This window comes from Penicillium solitum, assembly GCF_028829755.1.
Source record: "Penicillium solitum strain IBT 25940 chromosome Unknown utg000001l_segment0_segment0, whole genome shotgun sequence".
Taxonomy (NCBI): Eukaryota; Fungi; Ascomycota; class Eurotiomycetes; order Eurotiales; family Aspergillaceae; genus Penicillium; species Penicillium solitum.
In genome coordinates, this window is record NW_027072121.1 from 8,928,512 (window position 1) to 8,952,794 (window position 24,283).

Genomic DNA, 24,283 nt, shown 5'->3' on the forward strand with positions numbered 1-24,283 from the left:
CAGATTATCACACCGAACGTTCCCCGAATCCTTGTTGCTTGGGCTACCCGTGTTATAGAAAGCTTGGAGGTTTTCCTTCGGATGTGCATCTCCCGCCGTGCTAACGATGGATCGCAGTGACAATGCAGAGAATGCATTAAATGCGGAGCTAACAGGAGCGACTGTGTCGGTCTTTATCGGCATGTCCACAGCTAACATCTTCAATTAACTTAGCCCTATTATACTAGGAGTAAAGGTTTATGTATAAGTGGTGGGATCATATAGCTACCCAGGCCACCAGTGGGTCCTTTAAAATGTTTTCGGCTTGGTTTAGGTGGATTCTTCCGTATCCATTTCTTCAAAAAATCAATACAACAGTTGGAAATATACCTCATGCTGTTGGTTCAATGTCCCTGAGCACTCCAGTTGAGTTGACCAAATATCTTGAAGTCCGCCAACTTTCGTCCATACTTTATCACAAAACAAATTTCAGCTTTAGACGGCTCCGGCATGGGATATTTGTATACCGACAAGGGATATATTGAATCTGACATTCTAACCACGTGGTTGATTTACGGAGCGATAAACTACCCTATATATAGTGGGTGATAACGTTTGTGGGGACCTCGGCCGTTCCGAGCGTAAGTGGACTAGATTGTTCGAAATGCACACCTCTACTTAAGTCTCGTATTCATAGACGAGATGGTTATATTTTTTACACAACACAGTATATAAAAAGAAAAACGGACGTCCGATATCGCGGAGAGAAAGATGAATCACCAGGGCTTGGCAACAACCCCACATTGACGAAGATTTAGCCCAAATAGGCTTAGCGTTGTCATTCGAAGGGCGCGCAGGTGCATTTTGAGGGATCCGTTTGGTTTTTGTTCATCCACTCAAAGAAGCCTTTCTGTTCTCCGCTCACTCCGACTGGACTTCCTGGAATTAACTGCTTCTTTGGTCATCGGAGTTTGAGCTATGCGGTGGATACCTGAGCATGTGCTTCGCATGCTTATCGTTAAAAAAAAAGCCACACGGGGTTTGCCTTGAAGCGGTCCATGCCGAGTCACCGGAAATCTCAGCGGCTGAATGGTGCCCACCTCTAGTTCCAAGGTCACGGAGCTCCACCCGAATTGATTATTCGCCCATCTCTCTCTACCCCAGACCAACCTTGGAAGGGTACTTTCGGCCAGTTTTCACCTGACCGACTCTTCTCCTGCTTTCCACGGTGTCCTTCATTCTTCTATCCATTCTGTTGGTTCTGAAAAGCTGTGTTCTGGGCAGCATTTCCCATTGTAACCATTCACAACATGGAGTATTTTGATTTCGAAGGCGCCTCGTCTGCCCATGGCTCTAATCAGCTAGACGACGACGTCGCTTCGATTGATATTGAACTTGATGAAGCCGAAGAACAGGCAGCGAACTTCAACTCCCTGGTTCATGATCAGACATTGGGCTTCTCCAATAACCCGGTACCGGAGATGTCCGAAGTGAATGTCTCACAAGCCATTGACCCCGTCGACCCCGATGGTGTTTACCCCATGTTCCGGGCCCAAGAACCATGCGACTTTTGCGGGCGAATGGGACTGGACTGTTTTGTTGCGAAGCGCGGTAAATTGAACTACGGCTGTACTTGCTGTATCTCTCTTTGGCGTGAATGCAGTTTCACTCATGCCAAAACGCCTGGCAAGTTCCTCCAGACATTGCATAGCGTGTCAGAGAATGCCCACGTTCCTACAGGTAGCCTGACGGGAAAGAAAGCCCTAAAATCGGTTTCATACAACACATATCCCAATGACCCAGATTCACGCTCTCAAAAAACTGGTGCTCGATTCTCACGCAAGGCAATCAGCATCCTAAAGAGCTGGCTAAGAGATCACAACGAGAACCCTTATCCTACCGAGCAAGAGAGAGATGACCTGAAACAACACACTGGTCTAACTCGGACACAAATTGCCAATTGGCTCGCCAATGCCAGGCGACGCGGCAAAGTTCGTGCATCGCCTGGGAGCAGTTCTCCCGTTCCAGGGGCGGTGGACATCCCCATGAAACAATCCGTCAACACATCCCTCATGACTCCTCTAGAACGTTGGAAGTACTCTCCCCCCGAAAACGAACCGGCTACGATCAGCGATATTACCCGTGCCTTGGCCAATCCTCCATTCGATCCGTCGCGTCCACGCCGGGCCCCATCGGGTCACGTGAGGCCCCGTCGCCCTGGGTCTAGCAACAATGAGTCAAGCCATGCCAGCTCTGAACATAAACTGTGCACCGCCTCTGCCAGTAGTTTTGATTCATCTATTTCTGATCTCTCTTTTGCTTCTGCCTTCTCTCATCGATCCTCTCTTTCCTTTGGGTCAATGGATCGTAAAGAACGTCGTCGCCGCCGCAAGGCCTCAGTACCTGTCAACACCCTGGCCCATTCAAAGGCCAAATCTGCTCGTCCTTTCCAATGTACCTTCTGTACCGACTCCTTCCCTGCTAAGTATGACTGGCAGCGACATGAGAAGTCCATGCATCTAATCTTGGACAAATGGACCTGCTCCCCCGACGGCGGTACAATTGAACAGAACGGTATACCTCATTGTGTCTTCTGCTTGGCAGCTAATCCAGACGATGAACACCTAGAAACTCACAACTTCATCAGTTGCCAAGAGAAGACAGTACAAGAGAGAACATTTTACCGGAAGGATCATCTCAACCAACACCTCCGCTTAATGCACAATGCCAAGTTCCAACCATGCATGGAGAAATGGCAAAGCAGCATTACCGATATCAAATCCCGCTGTGGGTTCTGTGGCTCCGTCTTCCAGACTTGGAAAGATCGAGTGGACCATTTGGCCGGTCACTTCAAAAATGGAGCTAGCATGGCTCAATGGCAAGGGGACTGGGGCTTTGACCCGCAGATTCAAGCTCGCGTCGAAAACGCCATTCCGCCGTACATGATTGATTATGAATGGCGGTCCCCTGATCCCTGGGCCACTGAGCAAGCTAAAGGAGACGGTAGCACACTCAGGCTTCCTGTCCCTACGGATGTCAATTGTTACAATCGGCTATCTCACGAACTCACTACATATATCCATAATCAAAAGGCACAAGGTCTTGTTCCATCAGATCAGATGATACAAGCAGAAGCTCGCCGTGTCATCTATGGATGTGACGATCCTTGGAACCAGACGTGCGCAGATAATGTTGTTTGGTTGGGTGTCCTCAAGCGTGATTGTGGATTACAGACTCAAGTGAACAACGACAGCATCCAATTTGCCGATCTGGGCATGCAGCCCCCATTCGCTATCAATGGCGGCCTCCGGGCTGCACCCCGGGAGATCAATGTGCTAGCGCGAGCAGTATGCCAAGGGGCCCCCATACACAGCCCCGCCATCTCTAGCCCTAGTATGCGCAGCCACGGCTTTCCTGGCACTGGCTTTTCCTCGGCTGGGCCTAGCCGACCGGGGAGTTTATCAGGCAGTTACGCTGGTAGTGCAGGGATGATGTCGGCTGGTCCTGATCCATCCTTCTCGGTGGATTGGGCTAGTAGTCTTCCGACCACTGCATCTGTGCCGGGAGAAAGCACAGCTGACCCTCTGGTACAAATGGGATTTGACCCAGAATTCCTACAACGACTGAATGACAGCTACGGTGAAATCAACCCGGATGATTTGGAAGGCTTGCATCTAGATGGCGCCGATGGTCAAAAAGGCCCCGAGCAACAAGGATGGCCAAATAGAAGCTTGCTTGGTCAGCCCATTCCCCCGTCTCACATGGGTGAGGTGTCTGCTTCAGATCCGGTTGCTGTTTTCAATTCCAAAGCGGACCACCCTCCTGCGTCGAATGCTACCCATGATGATGTGCCAGGGTACTTCGGCAATGGCAACTTTTAATCTCTTTGAATGCGATTTACTTGCGATGAAGAATCATACATGGCAAGAAAAGTTTAGCTTTGTAAATTGGTGCGATATTTCTTGTTTCATAGCATCTAAATCACGCTTTTTGACAATACCACGAATCAATTGATATTTCTTTTTTACTTTTCTTCTCTTGTTTTAGATCTTAGCCCCATCCAGGCAGCTTCCACACGTCACTCTTGTGGCGGGTGGTTCAATTTGGAACCTAACTCCCTCCAGCTCCCTTGTATACTCTCCCTCACCTAAGGCTTTCGTTTCATCCTGAAAAATTGCGTACCTTGATTCAGTTATCGGCACGTGGGTCCGTGTTATATCCGGGATTGAAGTTTCCACGGACCCTTTTTCGATGAAACCTGATTTGTGACTGGTTGACTCACAGTCCGATGACGACTGAGACCGACAGTTCTTTGATCAGACCAGTGATATTTGTTTCTACCTGTGTGACATGTAAAGTACCGAGACTCTGAAGTCAGACACTCCCATGGCCATGGAAAGTTTGCACTCAGCATGCACCATTGGCCCCGGGTACACCACCTCAGCAACGTGCCGAAGCTCAAAGGGTTCCCTGTCTTGAACTTGCCCACTTAGGGCTCTATGCTTGCACATAAGCAGGTGCCAACAGCTTCGTCGGGGGTTTATCCCTACAGCACCGCCAAGCTACTTTTTCGGGACTACCATCTCCGAGATGTGAATGGATATCTTGAACTTTGAGTCCTTTGGTCGCGCGGAGTCGGTCTGCTGTTCCCAATCATGTCCCTTGCTTCAAATGGAAGAATACGAGCTTAGCTGCGAACTAGGCTTCAATACACAAGATCAATATACTGGTGCTCGCATGAATCTTCCTTCTGTCTATTCCCCGAACGGTTGGATTGGTTCCCAACGAAAGTATGGGCTGATTATTCCTTTTGCTTCACATCTATACGAGCTCGCAAGCAAGAGGCTCCCATAAAAACCATGCATCTTATGTGATAGACCCGCATAAAAACTCCGAGATGCATGTGCTCACGCAATGCTCTATGTCCCCCTAGGCCCACATAAAAGCGTGGGAATCCCGTCAAAAGCATAGGATATCAAGAGCAGGCCATTCAATTTAATACAAATTGCCAGTCTAGTGTCATCTTTAGATATGAAGTTCACTCTCGGAAGCCTGTTCCTCTGGCTTCTATGCCTCGTTCAATGGACCTCTGCGGCTACGGTGTTCTTTCCAGTCACCTTGACATGGGGGAACCGAACTGTCGCAGGAGTATCTAGGCCAGTGATTTCGACGAATGGGCAGTTTCCTGGTCCCCCGCTGCGGATCAACCAAGGCGACAGTGTTGAATTCCTCGTTGATAACCGGTGCCCGTTCAATACCACTATCCACTTCCATGGTATGCCCTTAGATAGCTTGATCTACTTTGGGATAAACATACTAACTTAATATCATACAGGAATTGAACAACTGGGAACTCCTTGGTCTGATGGAGTCCCGGGTGTATCGCAGAGGTCCATCAGACCAAACACCTCGTTCCTGTATAGATGGACAGCAACCGAGTACGGGGCCTACTGGTATCATGCGCATCACCGTGGCTCTCTCGAGGATGGCCTTTACGGACCAATCTATATCACTCCTGCCCCCTCGGTGCAAAAGCCTTTCAGTCTGATCACAACCAATCCTGCTCAGTTGCGGGCTATGATCAATGCAGAGAGCGTGACCTGTCCCGTCTTGCTTTCGGAGTGGCGTGTCCTCACATCGGAGGAGATCTGGACTGCCGAGTTGGCCTCTGGTACAGACTCATTCTGTGCCAATGCTTTGCTCATTAATGGCAAAGGGTCCATCACCTGTCTACCACGTGCTGAGATCGATGCCCTGACAACACCCGTTCAGAAAACGAGCCTGGGTGATGATCTAAGATTAACAGATATGGCGTGAGTAGATTTATATGTCATGGTTCAACAACTCTTGATCAATAAACTGACTTCATCACTAGATGCTTTCCTCCCAACATTACTGAAACAGTATTCAATTTCCCACACAACTACGCTGCCATCCCCCCAGCCATGTTCGAAGGCTGCGTACCATCCCAAGGTCCGCAAGAGATCTTCACTGTCAACGCCGCCCACCAATATGTCAGCTGGGATCTCACCAGCACAGCCGGTTTACTAGAACTCACCTTCTCAATCGACGAGCATGACATGTGGGTCTACGCCATCGACGGACGATACATCCAACCTCAAAGAGTCAACGCAGTCACCATCCCGAACTCAAATCGCTACTCGGTACTAATCCCCCTCACTCAACCAGCCGGAGACTACACCGTGCGCATGGTCAGCGCCAGCATAAACCAGATCCTCAACACGACCGCCATACTGCGATACCAAGGCCTACCCCAAATCACCCGTCCATCCAGCCCATGGATCCAAATCAACAACCAACCCGTCTCGGAGAACACCATCTTCCTTGACGAGTCCAGTGTGATCCCATTCCCGGCACTCACCCCTTCAAACAATATAGCACAAACTTTCTTCCTGCACATCAACCAAGTTGGCGCCGCCTACCGCTGGAGACTCGGTAATACCAGCTACGGCCTCGAGCTCGAGGAAGCACAGCCCTTGCTCTTCAACCAGAACTCCATTCCCAGTGACTTGATCATCCGAACGAAGAATAATACCTGGATCGACTTGATTCTCCAAACAGATACCATCTTACAACCCCCGCATCCGATCCACAAACACTCGAATAAACATTTCATCATCGGTCAGGGGAATGGTACTTTCAGTTGGAATTCGGTCGCGGAGGCGGTACAGGCTGTTCCTAGGAACTTTAATCTGCAGACGCCGCAGTATCGTGATACCTTCCATACGTTGCCGGCTGTCACGGGTCTCACTTGGACGGCTATTCGGTATCATGTTGTTAATCCTGGTGCGTTCTTGATGCATTGTCATATTCAGGTTCATCAGAGTGGTGGGATGGTTTTGGCGATGTTGGATGGTGTTGATGTTTGGCCTACTGTGCCGCCGGCTTATGCGATTGCTGCTGGGTTTTAGTGGATTTTGTACGAGATATGAGGGAGGGTTATATTGGGGGATAAATGTCCGGGGGAGTATATAGTTTGGACTCATGAGACTTTTCTTTTTTTGCTTTGATGCTTTGGTATTTTGTTGTAGGTTGCGCGATATATTGTGAGAGTGTACACGGGGATAATGGGGGAGAGAATGGTCCAATGTTTCAGCAATATCTGTACGAATGCACTACAAAAGAATTGAAATTATAGTTGAGAATATGAGTCCTGTTAAGTAGCTTTGATAAAAGAAATACTGTCTCGATTAAGAGTAGAATCAGATACTCAGATGTCTGATCGATGACATTTCCGTGTCAAAAAGTGACCTGTGTATCAAATGGCTGAACGCATGTATACCATGAGCGCAAGGACCTCGGTGGATAAAAAAGGAAAAAGGAAAAAGAAAAGAACATGTCGGTCACCCTCTCTCAGAGAAGATGAGTTTTGATTGCCTCCTCAATGAGGAGTACGTGAGCCCCAACAACCTCGGTGATCTTTTCTCCGCCTTTGAATAGCATGAATGTAGGCTTCGCCCGCACGCCTAGCTCCTGTCCGACATCTTCGACCTTATCGACATCCACCTGGTAGAATTTGACCTGAGGGTAGATTTTGCTGAATTCTTCGATCTTGGGTGCGATGGCTTTGCAGTGTGAGCACCATTCGGCGTAGCAGTCGAGGAGGACGGGGTCTTCCGAGCCGAGGATTTTCTGTAGGAAGTCGGCTTTGCTGTGGTGGGTGTTAGTTGTGGATGTTTATGCAAGGGAGGACAGGAGGCTTACCTGGTGATTTCGGTAACAGACATATTGATGATTGAGTTGGAGGGATTGTTTGTAGAAGTTGGTTGTTTTTAAGTTGAGGTGGAAGGGGAAAGGAGGATTTTATATACACCAGGTCCAGGTGGGGTGATCTAGATCAGCCCTGGAGATACTATGTGGTTACATAGTATGACGAAAATTCTAAATTTAGTGTTTCACCATCATACTATTTCTTGTCTTATATGCTTTATCTATTTTAGATTGATTAATATATGCTTTATCGTGCGTACATATGTATTTCGTGGGTATTTAATATCATGCCATGATGTTGCCTGAGGTTCAACTTGCGCCACTTATCGACAGCGTGGGGAGATGAGGGTCCACTATGACAACTACATTTGTACGATAAACATATTACCCAAATAAGTATATACATATGTACATATAACTAAACAAAGCATTCCCTCAAATAACCCAATAACCAAAATAAAATCACACAAATCTAAAAATCTAAAAAATAAAAATGAGCCTGAAAAACGAGGAATCATAAAAAATCTGTGGGGTGATGTTGTTCCGTCCCGGGTTGTATTTAAGATCATGCTCGGCTGTGCCCCTCTTCACATTCCCCTTTCCCCCTCTCTATCTCTCTCTCTTCCCCCATTTCCATCAAAATGTCCAAGCTTTTCATTGGGTAAGATCCGGAGATCTGAATATCTGATGCGCCCGCTGATCATTTTCTAGCGGTCTTTCCTGGAACACAGACGACAACAGTCTGCGCCAGCGCTTCGAGGAATTCGGCGTTGTCGAGGATGCTGTGAGTCGCTCTGATTCCCAAAACTGATTCCCCCACAACCTTCTAAGACTTCTATTTTCTTCCCCTAGACCGTCGTCAAGGACCGTGATACCGGCCGCAGCCGCGGTTTCGGTTTCGTCCGCTTCTCTACCGATGACGAGGCTACTGCCGCTATGGACGCCATGAACAACCAGGAGTAAGCAAAGCTGATTCCTCCAATACCTTACCTCTACTTTCCAGCGACTAGTAACAACTCGCGTTGGAATGAGTCGCGCATCATCAGCGTCGTCTATTCCAGCGTGATGCGAACGGTCCCTCTTCCCCCTCCATTGAAAACGTATGCTGACAATCATCTCTCTTTTTCCCAGGTTCGACGGTCGTCAGATCCGCGTTGACAAGGCTACTGAGCGCGCTGCCGGTGGCGGTGGTCGCGGCGGCTTCGGCGGCGGCGGTTACCGTGGTGGCGGCAACGGAGGCTACGGTGGCGGCCAGGGTGGCTACGGCGGTGGCCAGGGCGGCTACGGTGGTGGTCAGGGTGGCTACGGTGGTCAGCAGGGTGGCCAGGGCGGTTACGGCGGCGGTTACTAGATGTTCCTGTCACGAAGCTTACGAAGGTCTGGACGTGATTAGCACTTTTTTACGAAGGTTGTGACTTATGCTGGGTTGACGGATACATTCGCTGGGCCAGTGACATCTGATCCTGCCCAATACAAAATCGAACTCGTTCAACTAACCTTACCTTTAATCGATAATCAATAATATCGAGCCTTGAAGTCAGTCTTCCTTTTTTGGTTCCTGGTCTACAATGTGCGCGATATAACCAACGTAGTCTCAAGTCTCATTGTCATTTGGATTACCCCGCATTGTCTGGAGCACGGATCACTTTCAGGTTTGATAGATGTAGGCGCAGGCTATAACTATATGTAAGAACCACATTGTATCTACACTGAAGTACTGTTCGTGCATAATCTAACAGATCTGATATCCAATATCTGTCCAATATCTAATCTATTGGAGAAGGTCGATCACTAAGCGAGCGGGAGGACCTGGGGGCAAAGTGGAGATATCAAAGTCTAGGGGCTTGGCATTGTTTCAGATCAGTACATATTGCATTGTATACATACAACAGTTTATGAAATTGGAAAAGCAGATGAGGTTCGCTAAGATAAACATGATCATAAAACTCAACTAACGAGGGGCTATGGCTAAATGAGCAAAAGACGCCAAAAATGGACCGGAACATTGTAAAAGTCATAAAAATCCAAAACATTTCGCCTGATATCGTTCCAGTCATCGTCGTAAGGTTGGGAAAGTAATGTCTACTTTCCCAAGATCAATCTGTTTGTTCGTGTTCTTCGCTTCGGTCGTCTTTTTCAACTTGAGTATCAGGCGGTGCGGTCTCCATATCCACATCCAACAGAGAAGGAGACTCGACGGAGTCTGCGGAAGAAGGAGAAGACTCTACAGGCATAGCGAGAGATTCAGCAGTGTCATCCAAAAGAATTTCTGCTTCGTTATCAAGCTGGGGCTCCTCGTTATCTGCAGACGTGTCTGGGGAAGAAGGGGGCTCTTCAGACGCTGCAAGCAAGTCCACATTCTCATCCGAGGTGTCCTGTGTGTTGTCCTCGGATTGAGGTAGTGTGGTCTTGGCAGACACATCCAACAAAGTGGAAGACTCGACAGAGTAAGTAGGAGAACGAGAGAACTCTGAATACACAACAGGAGAGTCCACAGTGTTATCCAAAGGAGTATCCGTGTTGTCCTCAAGCTGAGACTGCGTAGTCTCCATAGACTCCGCGGGCTCCAAAGGCACAACGGAAGATTCAATGGGGGCAGCAGCCAAAGAGGAATCTGGGGTCTCTTCGAGTTGAGCCTGGGAATTCTCCAGCGGCTGGGGTGGTGCCGTGGTCTCCGTAAGCTCCACGGGGTGTGTAGGCTCACCATGGAAGTCAGGAGAGTCAACAGTTAGAGAAGCAGAATTCACCATCTCAGACACTGGAGTCACCTCACTCTCACTTGCAGCCACAAGTTGGGAATTCGGCAAAGAGCCAACTGAGCTCACGATCAACGGATCGCTCGCAAGAGAGGCAGAAGGAGACAAAGATGGAGACACGCTGAAACTCGGCATATCGGGGGGCTGCTGCGAGAAGGAACCAAGATCAGAGTATAATGGGATTTGCTGCTGGCGAGAACCGATGGCAAGGAAAGCCACAAGGACACTGAGAAGAAGCAGGGCAATATTGCGCCTATCGGCCGCCAGAACACGGATATAATTGACGAAGAGAGTCGAAAGAGCAACCTCATGTTCCTCCTTCTCGTGTCTAATCTCCGACGCATTGTCGACCCGAGCTGCAGCTGCAGCTTCGGGGAAAGCCTGCCTAAACATCATCTCATCAGACTGGGAAGTCCCCACATCACTAATCATCCGAGCATGACTCTGTCTAGGCGACTGCAGAATCTCCGGCGGGACCTGCTGCCCACCATCAACCAGCGGAGACATCTGCATTTGCATCTGCATCGGCGGAATCTGACTCTGAGCGTGCTCGACAACCGCCATCTGCTCCTCCGCAAGCCTCCTCTCCAATCCACGGCGCACATCAGAAGGCAACCAAAGCCCAACCTCGACGTCAACCTTTTCCATATCTTGCCACGCAGCAGCCCAAGCTCCAGCGCGCATCAGCCCGTTCGCAGCAAATACCCGAATCTCCCATTTGCGGTTACTATCTCCGTGTCCCACGTGAGTTCCACAGTCGGGACATTCATCACCCTGCTCGCCGTCCGTCTCGCTCTCTCCGATATCCGAGAAATCTCCTTCGGAGCCAGAGCCAGAGCTATGGTGCTCCCGGCCCACAAAATGGCCATTCTGCAGACGTGGTCGTTGCAGCTCGAGACTCTCCAACAACCGCTCCTCTAGAATATCGTACAGATCCTCCGGGTGTGAGATCAACACGCCGCGATCACGCAACACGCCCGATCCAACCCGGTCCTGCAGTCGCCGCCAGCGCTTCCAGTATTCCGCCGGTAGCTCGTCTTCCAAGATATCCTGGTTTCTGGGGTCCGATGCTCCAGGTACTGGGATGGACGGCGGGAGCAAGCTGCAGTGCAGCAGCACAAGCGGGGCCTCCTTCCTGGGCCTTGGTTGTTTCGATGCATTGGGCGAATAATACGGCGATCGTTTCAGTGGCGAGGGACCAGGTGATCGTGACCGGAGGCCTTGTCGTCGGCGCGGAGGAGTCAGATACTCGTCATCATCGGCTTCGTCTTCTGTGTGCATCTGCATGGCCCTGACGGAACTCGGCTTTCGGAAGGCGGCTTCGCGCTGACGGATAGTGCGGACGTTGGCGGGGATATCGTTGAAATCGCCGAAGCTGGCTTCGGACTCTTCTATTCTGTATCCGGCGATCTTTTCGTGGATGTCCATGTCTGGCATTTGTTTCATTCGGTCGACTGGGTGGATGAGGACAGATGTTGGGATTGAGGAGAGCGATGAGCGACTCGATGCTCTGGATTTCAGTTGGTCTAGTTCATCGTCCATTTCACGGCCGAAGACGTCGCTTGTTGAATGGCGGGTGGAGGACGAGGAAGAGTTATAATCATATTCTTGGGTGGAGGACATTTGGGCATTATCGGCGGAATAGGACTCGTTACTGGACTCGAGGGAGGATACGAGGAAGCCTTTACCCTGAGGGGCAAAAGGTTGTGGGCTTAGGATCTCCGTGCAATCGACGTCTTGTTGACTGTCGTCATTTAACTGCGCCATGGGATTCTCATGCGATGAATGGTGGGAGGTTGCGTTCTGAAACTTCCGAGTGTTGTCTGTAAGAATACAAAGAGCTAGGGACTTGGTAAAACCAAATTCCACATACCTCGTCCCTTTGTGTCAACGTGGAATCCAAGACAACTCAACCTGTGTTGACAAGTGTCTCACCGCCCCCGTTGTTCCGGGCAACCAACTGACATTGTCGATCATCAAGCCACACTATATTCTCGAGTACATCGTATGAGATATTGAACATGGCACTTGTCTTAGCGTCTATATCTTCTAGTGGGATCCCAAAGAAATCAATACTGAAAAGGAAAATCTTGTTCTGAGTCTATTGAATATGGCTGCACTTAAACCCCAAGTCAAACACACCGGTTTGAACATACACAACGAAAAGCAGGCGATCTAGTTTCTGGCCAAGGATACCATCCAACCTGGCGCCAGAAAAGCACATCTCGGTCCAAAATATATAAACAAAAACAAAAGCCAGTCGCTAGAACACAGGCAAATGCAAGCCGCCCAAAAGATATAAATATGTACGATAAGAAGAATGGAACATCAAACATTATGGAGGCTGTGACACATCGTCAGGGCTCATAAGCGGATAATTTTGATGGTCACCGAAGAAACTCAGGACATCTTGAGGGAGATACTCCAGCCACGGAAGTATCTCACCGTTAACGAACGGGAAAGAGTCTTGGTGGTGGATGGAGTTCATATCAACCTCATGACTCCCGATCATCATCCCACTGGCATCATCCATGGTCGGTTGGAAATCAGCACCTGGGTCAACAGACCCCATTTGGTTTCTATTTTGATTCTCGGCTGTCGTTTGAGGTATCGAGTAATTATAGGCGGAAGGCTGGGTATCCATATGTGAAGTTGGTAGCCCGGAGGATAACATCCCAGGGAACGTAGATTGTGCTGTCTGTACGGGGCGGGTTGTTCGCGTGTTTGATTCGGGATACGTTGAATGCATGCCCATGTAATAAGAGGGGTCGGTGCTAATTGTTCTAGGTTGGACACTGGGGTATTTAGCATTTGCTGTCGTGAGTGAAGGTGTCATTTCTTCGTGAGCCCTAGCTGGTGCAATAGAGTGTGGATATGTAGAGCTTGTCCCTTCGGTATTTGTTGGTAGGACTGGATAGCTGTGGCTGTACTGCGACGAGTATGTTGGTCTATTCGGTGAAGACTCAGCCTCAGTGGTGGACATCTGATAGAGTAGACTCAGGTTGGGCTGTGAAGAATTTGTTGCTCCTGTGAGTGCCCATCCGATAGCTGTTGAGGCGTGATATGTTAGTGGTATGTTTATCATGGATATTAATGGACTCAACAAACCTTGACTTGGATCAATGTGTGGTGACCATTTCCCATCAGATGAGATATCCGCAACCCCGGCTGCTCTTTCTGTATCAAAACCAGATTCCGCCGGTGCTTTGCCCGCACGCCAAGCTCCTGGTCCAAGAGGTTGCCCTGGAACGATACCGGTGTTTTCCATATCCTCTACAGCGTAAAGGAGGGGATCGACAATCCCCTTGGCCTTCTGATCCAGTACTGTCAAAATATACCCAGTGCCTTCCCAATACGTATTGAGGGCTTTCAAGGCCTTGTAACACCGCTGATAATTCTCTTTGGCCGCAGAAGCAAGTAAGATATGCTTCGCCGTGGACTTCCGTTCTGTTCCATTTGAGGTCTCCATAGTGGGGGGCATCACGAATCCACTGGATTGATTCGCCAACAATGGCTGAGGTGGGTTTGACCCAGCCCCCGAGGATGGAGACGCGTAGTAAGCACTTTCCATGAGGAATGCGCACGCCGCAATGTACATCGGCTGGCTCGTAAAAGGATTTCCAATGAAGCTTTTACCATCGACAAGCTCCGAGAAGGATAGAATATCGGCAATGGTTTTGGCAGATGACATCGACAGCTCACGACTATTCGGATAGAGATGTTGGATTGATCCACCAAATGAGTTCAACAATGTCGGTTGGTGAAGGAGAACGATGAGCGTATGAAACCAAAAATGGAGAAGAATGAAATTGGTTCCCTCCTTGGCTTTGACATAGGCTTGAAAATTGGCTGCGTTGAAATGAAGTCTTGGGGACAAGCGTTGATAGATACCCGTTAGATCACTTTCCATCCCAGCTAGCATCTTCAACGTGTCAGGTGTGACGAGCTTAACATCCTGGATCCCATTAATAAGGTCGGTCACTCGGCCGTATAGATGAATGATCCGAATAAGGGGTGGGAAAGGTGCGGGCCACCCATTTGGTAGCTGGGATTCAGACTGAAGGGGGAAGCAGAGTTCAATATCCTCATCGCGTAATGTCACTGGTCTCCCGGTACCCGAGGAGATGACTCGGTCTAGAAAAAAGATGCTCCAGAATGAGTCTACCCGTTCGCGCTCAAGGGCACGTTCCTCAACCAAAGGCTGTGGGATAGTCTTGGGTGTCAGATGCACATCGAGATCATCATACTGTTCCTCTCTTAGTTTCCCAGCGTGACCTGTCATCACTTCACTCGGCATGACACCAGTCTTGCCATAATTATGTTTGAGACCTTGGAACTTCTGCAGCCCAAGGTCCTGTGCCATACGAATGGATATTCCAAGGTACATCCAAAGTCCACTGTCATGATTTGATCCAAATTGTTCATAAGCGAGTAATAAGCAGGCTTGGACGGCAGAAAGAGTCGGACATGGCAGTGAATCGACGAGAGCGCTCATCGCTCGATGGCCGAAGGGCAAACCACGATCCCACTTTTTGTCATCGAGTGGCGGCTGCAAGCGATCGATGGGAGGAGCCTGTGGAGGGCCAAGTGACGGGTGTGTTGAGAATCGCGCAGCCAGCGAACACACTGCATCTACCAACATGGTGTCGACCCTTTTCTCTTTTAGTTCCTGGAGAAATCTCTCTCGTTGTATGAAAGGGAAGCTGCAGCCCAGGTGGGCAAAGAAGAGTTCGCACAAATGAGATACAAGATTCGAAACTGGAAGCGCGTCATCTCGGTCATAAAATGGGATGTTCGCATCGCGACTGTCCCGATTATCTGCGGCAGGGGCCAGGGGTCTTGTGGGTATATCGGACGGTTTAGGGCTTCGAAGAGGCGAGGGAGAGTCTGAGGACGTGGATGGGTTACTCTTGCGAGAACCTCGAACTTGCACGACCATTTGTTTAAATCCTGGTACAATCGCGGTAGGGCCGAAGTATCGAAAATACGGGACATGCGTTCGACTCCCTGAGCTCACAGAGGTACGACCACTCGCTGGACTGTCCCCGACAGCTTGTATATCCAATTCTTTGTTCGCGAGTGAAGGAGTATCCCCAAAAGAAGAAATATCCTTTGATACGGGCGCTTTCGTTTTGCTTGACCTATCTGCGGGGGCCTTGGGTATCGTCGTGGGCACTGGTTCGGGGGAGCTGCTTTCGATTGCCCGGGAACCGAGCTGGCCTGTTAATTCGTTCGGAGCCGAAAGGCGCGGCGGCGCTCGAGATGCGGAGTCTGACTGCGTTCGCAGGTGCGCGGTCGATTCGGTGTATCCGAGGCAGACATGCTTGTAGTCGGAACAAGTCTTACACACTTCCCTCATATTCCGCGTCAGCAAGGTATCTGCAAGCGAGAGATCCTGCACATCCTACCTGGTTGTTCACCGGAACATCGAATCTTGCGCCGGCGACATGTTAAACAACTATATCAAACGAAAAGTGACGTCAGCATCTTGACCGACAAAATTATATTCAATGGGGTCCCAGGGTCCACATACGCGGCATTAACGCGGCGCCGCTTGGTTTGGGGCTGCCCGTCGGTTGCGACAAAGCGGATTTGTCTAGGAGCAGAAGGATTGCCGCCATTCTTCTTCTTTGGAGAAGGGGGGCTCATAGCGAGCCAATAATTATCCGTGACCTCGACCCATTGGGCACCTGCACATTTCCAGCTTGAGCGAGGCGATGGGTTCTCGGCGCGGATCTCGAATTCTAATGTTCAGGGAGGAGGAGGATCGGAGAGATGAAGTAGCGAAGGTGCGCGATAGCGAAAACTTCATTAGGAGGGAAATAAACGGTGGGGCAATATTCAAGGCCAATAAGGGATCAAAAAGTGGTATGTGTGAAGTGTTCAAGGGAGAAAAGTTGGGGAAGAGGGGAGTCAGCCCTCGTGATTGTCCTCGCTTGTACTACGCCACTCTCAGGGCACATTTTACATTTCCGAACCTTTTTGGAAATCTCACGATGTATTTTTGTAAGGTAATGTTTTGATCGAAAACATCGGAGTTGGTTTGACCCCCCTTGACCGCTACGCCGGAAACAGGGCCACGCCATCCCCGTTCGGGACAATCGGGTCATGGGATGTCTGGGGCGATCCTTGTGTTTTATATATCATATACTTGTAATCCCTGTACTTCTTGAAGTACAATTACATATGTAAAGAATAAAAAAAAGATACAAATGAAATGGAATGAGTCAAAACTAGTAAAAAAACGACGTAGAATAAGAATTTAGCAGATGATCAAAACATTGAGATTCGTCGCATCAACTCCGAGTATATGGAGTCCAGACTTTGGGGGCATATGGAGCTTTTATGGGGAGAGTGGAGTGGGTTTGGGCCCGTATTTCACTCCCCCACGTTTTCACGGCATATCAAATAAGGAACATTGAATCATGTTTAATACATATGTTTTTCTCAAGCTACCTGTATATTCTCGTGGGAATCCAAAATGGACCCTTTAGTTGCTACCTCGGTATATTTAAGCTTATTCTCGAGGGCTTGGGTTTCCCTATTTGGGAAAATCCCTCCATGAAAGATTCTAAAATAGTTACATACAGTATGCATACCTATGTATGTGGTATGTATTTACTGAAAGGGTCCACATGGGCATTTTCCAGAAGGTCAGGTGGACGGTGCATTTAACCGGTCATTTGGTATATTTTTTTACTCTATGCCATATGTTTTACACCTATCGGTTATTCTTGTCCAGGTGAGTCTGAGTGCTGTTTTCGAAGTTTCTGGAAATCCTGTCAACCCCAGGGCATCAAAAAGAACTACAATATGCATACTACCGTTCTGTGGTCTTTGTTATTTTATGCCCCGAGACAAACAACCTTGAGATTTATATATCCAGTACTAGTGTTTTCAAGTTTTATTGATCTATACAACACACAACTTCACGATAATCTGCTAGGGCTCACTAGGCATAGACCTCGGAATTTTATCATTGGCTTACACGGAAAAGTCGTCTTGTACATTTTAAGCCGTATTCCCGCCTATACTCTGGCTCCGCTAGCTACACCACTGATAAGGGGGAAATATCTAAACAAAAGACTACTAGAAACATGATTAAAAGACAAGGCCTCAGACGGCGCCGACTATTCTTGTTATTATTATTACAAATAAGTGGATTAGAGGAAGCACTATGACGTGACTCGGTTTGATCTCTACAGGGCAATTGTTCCCCGGGGATATACCCGGAGTCGGCCCGATAGTCGGTAGAGGAATTATATCCACGCACCTTCCACGAGATGAGGCGGTATATAGTGTGTGGTAATACACAGCCTCAGCAAATTCATCCGTGGCATTAAACTGCAACCGAAGCTTGAATTTGAGATAGTAAATGCGATAAGGATTTCATGAAATCAAAACAACTGCCTCCATCATCTCCATGTATCTACTTAGATTTGCCTACCGAAATACTCGTCGGCCCTCATTGTTGCAATCTTAGTAAGTTTCACTGTCCTCACTTTCTAGCGAGTATGACGGATGTGACCCTCTCTCGTCACCCACCTGCTACGCGGGGCAACCCACATGCACGACTGAACAACAACGCTGATTTATAATCTCAAGTGCTAATCGCCTCGCAACAACCCGTGCACTATTTCAACCCAATCAGCCCACTCGACTCTTTAGCCACACCTGCACAATGTTAAAAGTCGGCCCTGATTTCGAGAAAACCCAAGCCTCGCGGCCAGATTTTCGCCGCGATGCCGAGATCACATACACCAAGTCTCCAAACCCCACATGGAAGGAAGGCGATGGCGCAAATGACAACGGCGAGAGCCTGGAGAAAGACCACGTCGAGATCGACCCCAACGAAGAGGGTCGGCCTGTGGCCTCAAACTATAAGTTCCTGATTTCGGGAATGGTCCCACGACCGATTGCACTCGTCAGTACCCAGTCTGCAGATGGCAAGACTACAAATCTCGCCCCGTTCAGCTACGCACAGGTCATCAACCATGACCCACCGCTGTTCACGGTTGGCTTTTCTGGGTCGATGGAGAGAGCCAAGGATTCGTTGAAGAACCTAAACGAGACTGGGGAGTGTGTTATCAACATTATCTCGGAACATTTCATTGAAGCGGCCAACTCTACTGCTATCAATGCGCCTTATGGTGTGTCCGAGTGGGAGACTTCGGGGCTGCACCAGGCGCCTACCTCTGTTGTGAAGCCTGCCCGTGTCAAGGAGTCCATTCTTTCTATTGAGGGAAAGCTTGTTGAGTTGAAGGAGTTTGAGAGTCGGGTCACCCCCGGTAAGAAATCGGGTGTACTTGCTATTATTGAGGGTGTTCGGTTCTGGGTTAGGGATGATGCGATCAACGAGGAAAGGAATGTCGTCGATTTGAAGGTTCTTAAGCCTATCAGTCGCCTGGGTGGTATCTCGTATGGTCGAACCACGGAAGCGATGGAGATCCCTAGGCCGCAATATTAGAACTCTAGTTTCAGCTGATAGAACTTTGTCATTGAGGATTTTGAAGGAAATTATATAGATTCTAAAATCAAACAGCCGGAAGTAAACATGTTTGTATAACTTTGGTTGATGCATTTTTTTTTAAAGCATATGTCACTGGTTATAAAAGGAGACGTCGTTCTGCATGTTTTAAGCCGTCATTACCACCTATACTCTAGATACGACACAAATACTACTAAGGGGGAATGTATAAACAAAAAAGCTACCAAAAAGACGTAATAAGGCCGCATGATCGGCCGACTATTCTTGTACGACATATTTTGACATCTAGCTACGTATCTGGGCAGGGAAGTTGACCGCACTCCTGGGCTATTGAGATGCCCGACGCGACCCCGACGGGTTAAGCACCAGGCCGGACTCATTCATTTCTTCGGCATGGGTTTACCTAGCTCCAGGGCTCGGAAAGTGCCTGCGTAAATTTAGGCTGAATCTCTAGGCTATCCGAGATACTTACTAGAGATATCGCTGAAGGTTTAAAGGCTCTTTGGTGAGATGTTTCACACTTGTAGATATCAGATTGACGGAGGATAAGCAGTTCCGACTCAAGCCGTGTCTCGTGTGGAGGGCAAAGCGGGGTTGATAAGTATCTCCAACTGTAGAACTATAAATCGGAGGACGCCCATTTATCAAAAGTACAAACCCATTTCATCTTCCTTTCTGAAGTAAAAAAGAAAAAGTGCAATAATGTTACAGGAGCAATACGAAACTTTCAAGCTTGGAGACTGGGAGCTCCAGAGCGGGCAGAAAATCGGAGATGCTCATATCGCATACAAGACATTCGGCGATCCCAAGTCTCCAGCAATCGTCTATCCAACTTGGTTTTCCGGAGGTATATCTAGATATGATCCTATATTCTCTCCAATACTTTTCTAATACTGCCTGCAGCTCTTTCCGACAACTTCTGGTTGATCGGAGACGACAAGCTCCTGAGCTCGAAGAATTTCTTCATCATAGTTCCAGCCCTGTTCGGGAATGGTCAGTCCTCCTCTCCATCCAACCAGCCGAGTCCTGGGCCATTCCCAAAGGTGTCATTTTACGATAATGTGCGGGCGCAGTATGAGCTCGTTACCAAACACATGGGCATCACGCATTTGCGCGCCGTTATTGGTTGGTCTATGGGAGGGGCCCAGACCTTCCAGTGGGCAACACAGTATCCTGACTTCATGGATATTGTGGTCCCCTTTTGTACGGCTGCGAAAACTTCATTGCACAACCAAGTCTTCCTTGAGGGGGTCAAAAGCTCCTTGATTGCGGTGAAGAAGAGCCGATCTGCGGGATCGGGAGAGATTGGTCTTAATAGAGAGACGGCCGAAGCACATGCTTGGACAGCTGAAGAGAAGGATATTGGCCTCAAGGCATTGGGCCGAGTGTATGCTGGATGGTAAGAAATTCCGGGTGGACCTTTGACTTTTATTCCCTATCTGACACATTGGCAACAGGGGATTTAGTCAGGCGTTTTATCGACACAAGTTGTATGAAACCGCGCTGGGTTTTAAGGGACTTGAAGACTTTATGGCCAACTTCTGGGAGAAATGGGCTTGTTCCAAAGGTGCTGTTTGATCCCAATGAACTACTTGTATCAGAGAACTGACAGATTCCTTAAAGAACCCGAAAATCTGCTAGTCTTGCTCCAAACTTGGCAAATTGGTGATGTCTCCCAGCAAGAGCCGTACAATGGGGACTTTGAGAAGGCGATGGCATCCATCAAAGCAAAAGCACTGGTTTTGCCGTCCAAAACCGACCTTTACTTTCCGTAAGTTGAAATTGTCCGTTCTATCTTTGACGCAAAATGAGACTAACCTGAGAATCAAATCATATTAGGCCTGAAGACTCGGAGTACGAGGTTGCTTGTATGAAGCCAGGTATTGGAACACTGGATATCTTCCCTTCGATCTGGGGTCGTAAGTATACCAATTCAAGTTTCAAGTAAACATTAAGCTAACTAGGTGATAGATTGGGCAGGAGGTCCAGGCGATAGTACGGAGGATGTTAAATGGCTTGATAACAAGCTCTCTCAATTTTTTGCAGACAACGGAGGTGATGGGGTCAATTCTCTGACCGAGAAGCTCAAAAGCACGCTCGGCTAACTAGCAAAGTCACAAAATATGATAATGTAGCATTCTAATACGATCTCAATCATAAATGAAATCTCTTGATGGTTGGAATCGTAATGTTAGCTCGTCGTCGCCAAAAAAAGTAGATAGATGGTGATCACGTGGCGCTGAGTAAGCACCTGCCCTGGCCCTGGAAGCGCCGATGAACCTTGCGCGGCGACCAACTTCCTTCTTCAATTCCATTCTCTTCCTGTTTTTGTCTTTACTTCCCGTTTTGCTCAGGAATTGTATTTGTTTTTCATCGATTGTTCTTACTTCCCCAGCAGCACCTAATCTTCTTCCTAGGCCACTTGCCTCGGAAGCTCATCGACAACTCTGCTCTCGTTATCTAATCCCTATCTTCATACGGCTCGTGAGACTATATCTCGAATCTTACCATCTCGGCTTCCTCCCCACAATGGCTACGCCACCTGTCCGACAATGGGGTGTTACACCTCCGATCTCGACCGTCCTGCCTACCAAGGATGAGCTTTCGGCGAACGACGATCTCATTGCCGAGCTCAAGGCCCAGAACAACTTCGAGCTACCGACTGAAACGGAACGGAGGTGTGTTCGCATTTCAACAAACCAAGCGCCAGAACCCCGAAACTGATATCGCGGAATAGAAAACAAGTGCTCCAGTTACTTCAGCGCGTCACGGTGGAATTTGTGCAAGTCGTAAGTCGCAAGAAGGGTCTGTCACCTGCTGCTGTTGAGGCTTCTGGGGGTAAAATCTTCACGTATGGAAGTTATAGACTGGGTGTATACGGACCAGGTAAGTGTTCATCTATGTATGGATCTAAGCTCTTGTGCCCATATTGACAATGATTGCTTGCAGGCTCCGATATCGATACCCTAGTCGTTGGACCTAAACATGTCCTGATCGATGATTTCTTCGCTGAATTTCCTCCCATCCTCCAAAGAATGGCTTCCGAGGGAGCCATTGAAAAGATGACTCCTGTGCCCGATGCGTTTGTTCCAATTATCAAACTTGAGCTGTGTGGAATCAGTATCGATCTGATTTTTGCCCGCCTCGTCGTTCCTTCTATCCCGATGAACCTGGATTTGAAGAACAATGATTACCTCAGAGGACTGGATGAACGAGAGGTGCGATCGCTAAATGGAACTCGTGTCACAGATGAAATACTGGAGCTCGTCCCACAACAAAAGACATTCCGCCTTGCATTGCGTGCAATCAAACTCTGGGCCCAGCGTAAGTGTCAATCACTCTTTAGTTATTACTATCCAAATTTTCTAATTGTCAGTATAGGACGAGCGATCTACTCGAACATTGTCGGATTCCCTGGTGGTGTTGCATGGGCTATGCTGGTGGCTCGGGTTTGTCAACTATACCCGCAAGCAACTGGCTCCGTGATTGTGGGAAAGTTTTTCAGAATTATGAACAAGTGGAATTGGCCTCAGCCCGTCTTATTGAAACAGATCGAGGATGGACCCCTTCAGATAAAAGTCTGGAACCCAAAGGTAAGCACAAACCACCGCTTTCGCTGACGATGTTGGCTAAGAACTATCAGATTTACCATGGTGATCGATTCCACCTTATGCCCATCATCACTCCTGCGTACCCCTCCATGTGCGCCACCCACAACATCAGTATGTCTACCAAGGCTGTTATTCTTAGGGAGCTACAGCGAGGTGGCGACATGGTAGACAGGATCTTCATGAAGCAGCTCTCATGGCAGGATCTATTTGCGCGCCACACATTCTTCACCCAGGACTATAAGTACTACCTCAGTATCACCGCTTCGAGCAAGACCAAGGAGGCCGAGTCCGTGTGGTCAGGTCTTGTGGAGTCGAAGCTGCGTCACCTCGTTGGCGCTTTAGATCGAAAGCCAATTGTTGCGGTAGCCCACCCATTCCCCAAAGGATTTGAAAGAATTCACCTCATCAAGAACGAGCAAGACATGGAAGCAGTCAAGAATGGATCTACACAACATCAGGCTAAAGGCACAAAGACCGCGATGACCGATGAGACTAAGGATGCTGCTCACCAAGCCGCAGTCCAGAACACCCTTGAAAATGCAGAGGTCCCAGGGCCGGCTGAGGGCGAGGTCGAGGGTACAGTCGATAACGATGGCCAGACTGTCTACACGACGACTTATTACATCGGTCTGGAACTGAAACCTCTGGAGCCAGGTAATCGCACCACTCTCTCTATACGACATCTCTCTAACTTTTCTTAAGGCCAATCTCGATCTCTAGATATATCAACCGACTCGCAGATCTTCAAGTCGACTTGCACCTCATGGCCAGGATACCAGGAAGAAGTCATGGAGTTGGCCGTCACCCATGTTCGCAGGTAAGTTCCTCCACTGTCTGTGACTGGTGGGAATTTCATCTAAAGCCCTCTAGCTTTGATTTGCCCGACGATGTCTTCCAGCCCGGTGAGACCCGGGCCTCTCGGCCAAAGAAGAAAGTTACCAAACGGTCAGAGACAGCCGGCCAGAAACGCAGCATTGGCGAGTTGGACGTAAGTGTCCCAAAACGAGTGAGATCGGCCTAACCTGGCAAAACATCAACCGTGGAACCCGTGATCCAACGTCGTGCGAGTCAAACCCCAGGATTTCGACAACCAAGAATAACTAATACCAACTTCGATCCCCAGAGTTCAACCGAAGGAGCCGCGAAACGCCAAGTTACCTCCGCAACTCCCGCCTGAACGACTCCCTCCCTCTCTCCTTCGCTCCCTCCATCCCGCCGGGGCTGGTCCCCAATATCAAATTGATACCAGAGCCTCAAATTGCTTGTGGTCTCTGACCTAATATTGCAGTTTGCAGTTCTACCTCTATCAACCAAACATCTAACTCCTCGCCGTCTTCGAGCGTTACCTTTCTCTACAGTGAACGTCCCGTGCTCTCAGAGCACAAGGTTGGTTCGTTCTTCTCTTCGTCTTTTGTCTTTCGTCTTTTGCGTTGCTTGCCCAACAGCTAGACTAGACACCTTTCTTTTTCCCCGCCCTTTGGCACTTTACCTCTTACTGGGCCTATCTCTCACGGCGCATATGTATATGCGCCGGATTTATTCATTACCTCGTCTATCTGGTTGGTGTAGTATTTTGTTGTCAGTGGAACAGGCAGCTTCCCTCTGCCCAGGTGGGCATATTCATTCGCCACCTTGAAGATAGTTCAGATAGTTGAATGCAAGGACGTGTCCCACAGTATGTGGGCTACACATAATCCACAAATTGACTTGCGCTTTCT

At 48.7% G+C, this 24,283-nt stretch overlaps 9 protein-coding genes across 9 annotated transcripts; 6 read left to right on the top strand and 3 right to left on the bottom strand.

Annotated features, from left to right (window-relative positions):
• Positions 1-1,289: 1,289 nt before the first annotated feature.
• On the top strand, positions 1,290-3,860 carry N7455_003459 (putative homeobox and C2H2 transcription factor; the record flags this gene model as incomplete). The annotated part of the gene is made up of 1 exon (XM_040961905.2): positions 1,290-3,860. The coding sequence occupies one exon, from the start codon at positions 1,290-1,292 to the stop codon at positions 3,858-3,860; it is 2,571 nt and encodes an 856-aa protein (XP_040807640.2).
• A 1,150-nt stretch (positions 3,861-5,010) lies between these two features.
• On the top strand, positions 5,011-6,911 carry N7455_003460 (uncharacterized protein; the record flags this gene model as incomplete). The annotated part of the gene is made up of 3 exons (XM_040961917.2): positions 5,011-5,254; positions 5,315-5,792; positions 5,855-6,911. 3 exons carry the CDS (start codon positions 5,011-5,013, stop codon positions 6,909-6,911), a joined length of 1,779 nt encoding a protein of 592 aa, XP_040807639.2.
• A 337-nt stretch (positions 6,912-7,248) lies between these two features.
• N7455_003461 (thioredoxin family protein) lies at positions 7,249-7,860 on the bottom strand. The gene is made up of 2 exons (XM_040961919.2): positions 7,705-7,860; positions 7,249-7,651 (listed from the first exon to the last, which is right to left on the bottom strand). Exons 1-2 carry the CDS (start codon positions 7,725-7,727, stop codon positions 7,354-7,356), a joined length of 321 nt encoding a protein of 106 aa, XP_040807641.1. The 5' UTR covers positions 7,728-7,860; the 3' UTR covers positions 7,249-7,353.
• A 491-nt stretch (positions 7,861-8,351) lies between these two features.
• N7455_003462 (RNA recognition motif domain-containing protein) lies at positions 8,352-9,061 on the top strand (the record flags this gene model as incomplete). The annotated part of the gene is made up of 4 exons (XM_040961900.1): positions 8,352-8,371; positions 8,422-8,494; positions 8,563-8,669; positions 8,842-9,061. The coding sequence occupies 4 exons, from the start codon at positions 8,352-8,354 to the stop codon at positions 9,059-9,061; spliced, it is 420 nt and encodes a 139-aa protein (XP_040807648.1).
• Positions 9,062-9,806: 745 nt separating this feature from the next.
• N7455_003463 (uncharacterized protein) lies at positions 9,807-12,233 on the bottom strand (the record flags this gene model as incomplete). Its single annotated transcript, XM_040961915.2, has 1 exon — positions 9,807-12,233. One exon carries the CDS (start codon positions 12,231-12,233, stop codon positions 9,807-9,809), a length of 2,427 nt encoding a protein of 808 aa, XP_040807644.2.
• A 568-nt stretch (positions 12,234-12,801) lies between these two features.
• Positions 12,802-16,115, bottom strand: N7455_003464 (Zn(II)2Cys6 transcription factor; the record flags this gene model as incomplete). Its single annotated transcript, XM_040961898.2, has 4 exons — positions 12,802-13,514; positions 13,575-15,815; positions 15,875-15,924; positions 16,000-16,115. 4 exons carry the CDS (start codon positions 16,113-16,115, stop codon positions 12,802-12,804), a joined length of 3,120 nt encoding a protein of 1,039 aa, XP_040807637.2.
• A 2,032-nt stretch (positions 16,116-18,147) lies between these two features.
• N7455_003465 (flavin reductase family protein) lies at positions 18,148-18,933 on the top strand (the record flags this gene model as incomplete). Its single annotated transcript, XM_040961911.2, has 1 exon — positions 18,148-18,933. One exon carries the CDS (start codon positions 18,148-18,150, stop codon positions 18,931-18,933), a length of 786 nt encoding a protein of 261 aa, XP_040807654.2.
• Positions 18,934-19,656: 723 nt separating this feature from the next.
• On the top strand, positions 19,657-21,059 carry N7455_003466 (homoserine acetyltransferase family protein; the record flags this gene model as incomplete). Its single annotated transcript, XM_040961897.2, has 6 exons — positions 19,657-19,801; positions 19,858-20,353; positions 20,412-20,521; positions 20,578-20,725; positions 20,794-20,873; positions 20,926-21,059. 6 exons carry the CDS (start codon positions 19,657-19,659, stop codon positions 21,057-21,059), a joined length of 1,113 nt encoding a protein of 370 aa, XP_040807651.2.
• A 169-nt stretch (positions 21,060-21,228) lies between these two features.
• N7455_003467 (polynucleotide adenylyltransferase) lies at positions 21,229-24,230 on the top strand (the record flags this gene model as incomplete). The annotated part of the gene is made up of 8 exons (XM_040961908.2): positions 21,229-21,632; positions 21,692-21,840; positions 21,904-22,278; positions 22,336-22,547; positions 22,598-23,219; positions 23,268-23,382; positions 23,436-23,553; positions 23,689-24,230. 8 exons carry the CDS (start codon positions 21,229-21,231, stop codon positions 23,740-23,742), a joined length of 2,049 nt encoding a protein of 682 aa, XP_040807661.2. The 3' UTR covers positions 23,743-24,230.
• Between the last annotated feature and the right edge of the window lie 53 nt (positions 24,231-24,283).

Excerpts from the sequence above, each read along its gene's own strand:
- N7455_003461 (XM_040961919.2), bottom strand. The coding sequence starts at position 7,727 with ATGTCTGTTACCGAAATCACCAG. Across the intron at positions 7,652-7,704 it reads TCTGTTACCGAAATCACCAG|CAAAGCCGACTTCCTACAGA; the intron begins GTAAGCCTCCTG and ends CACCCACCACAG.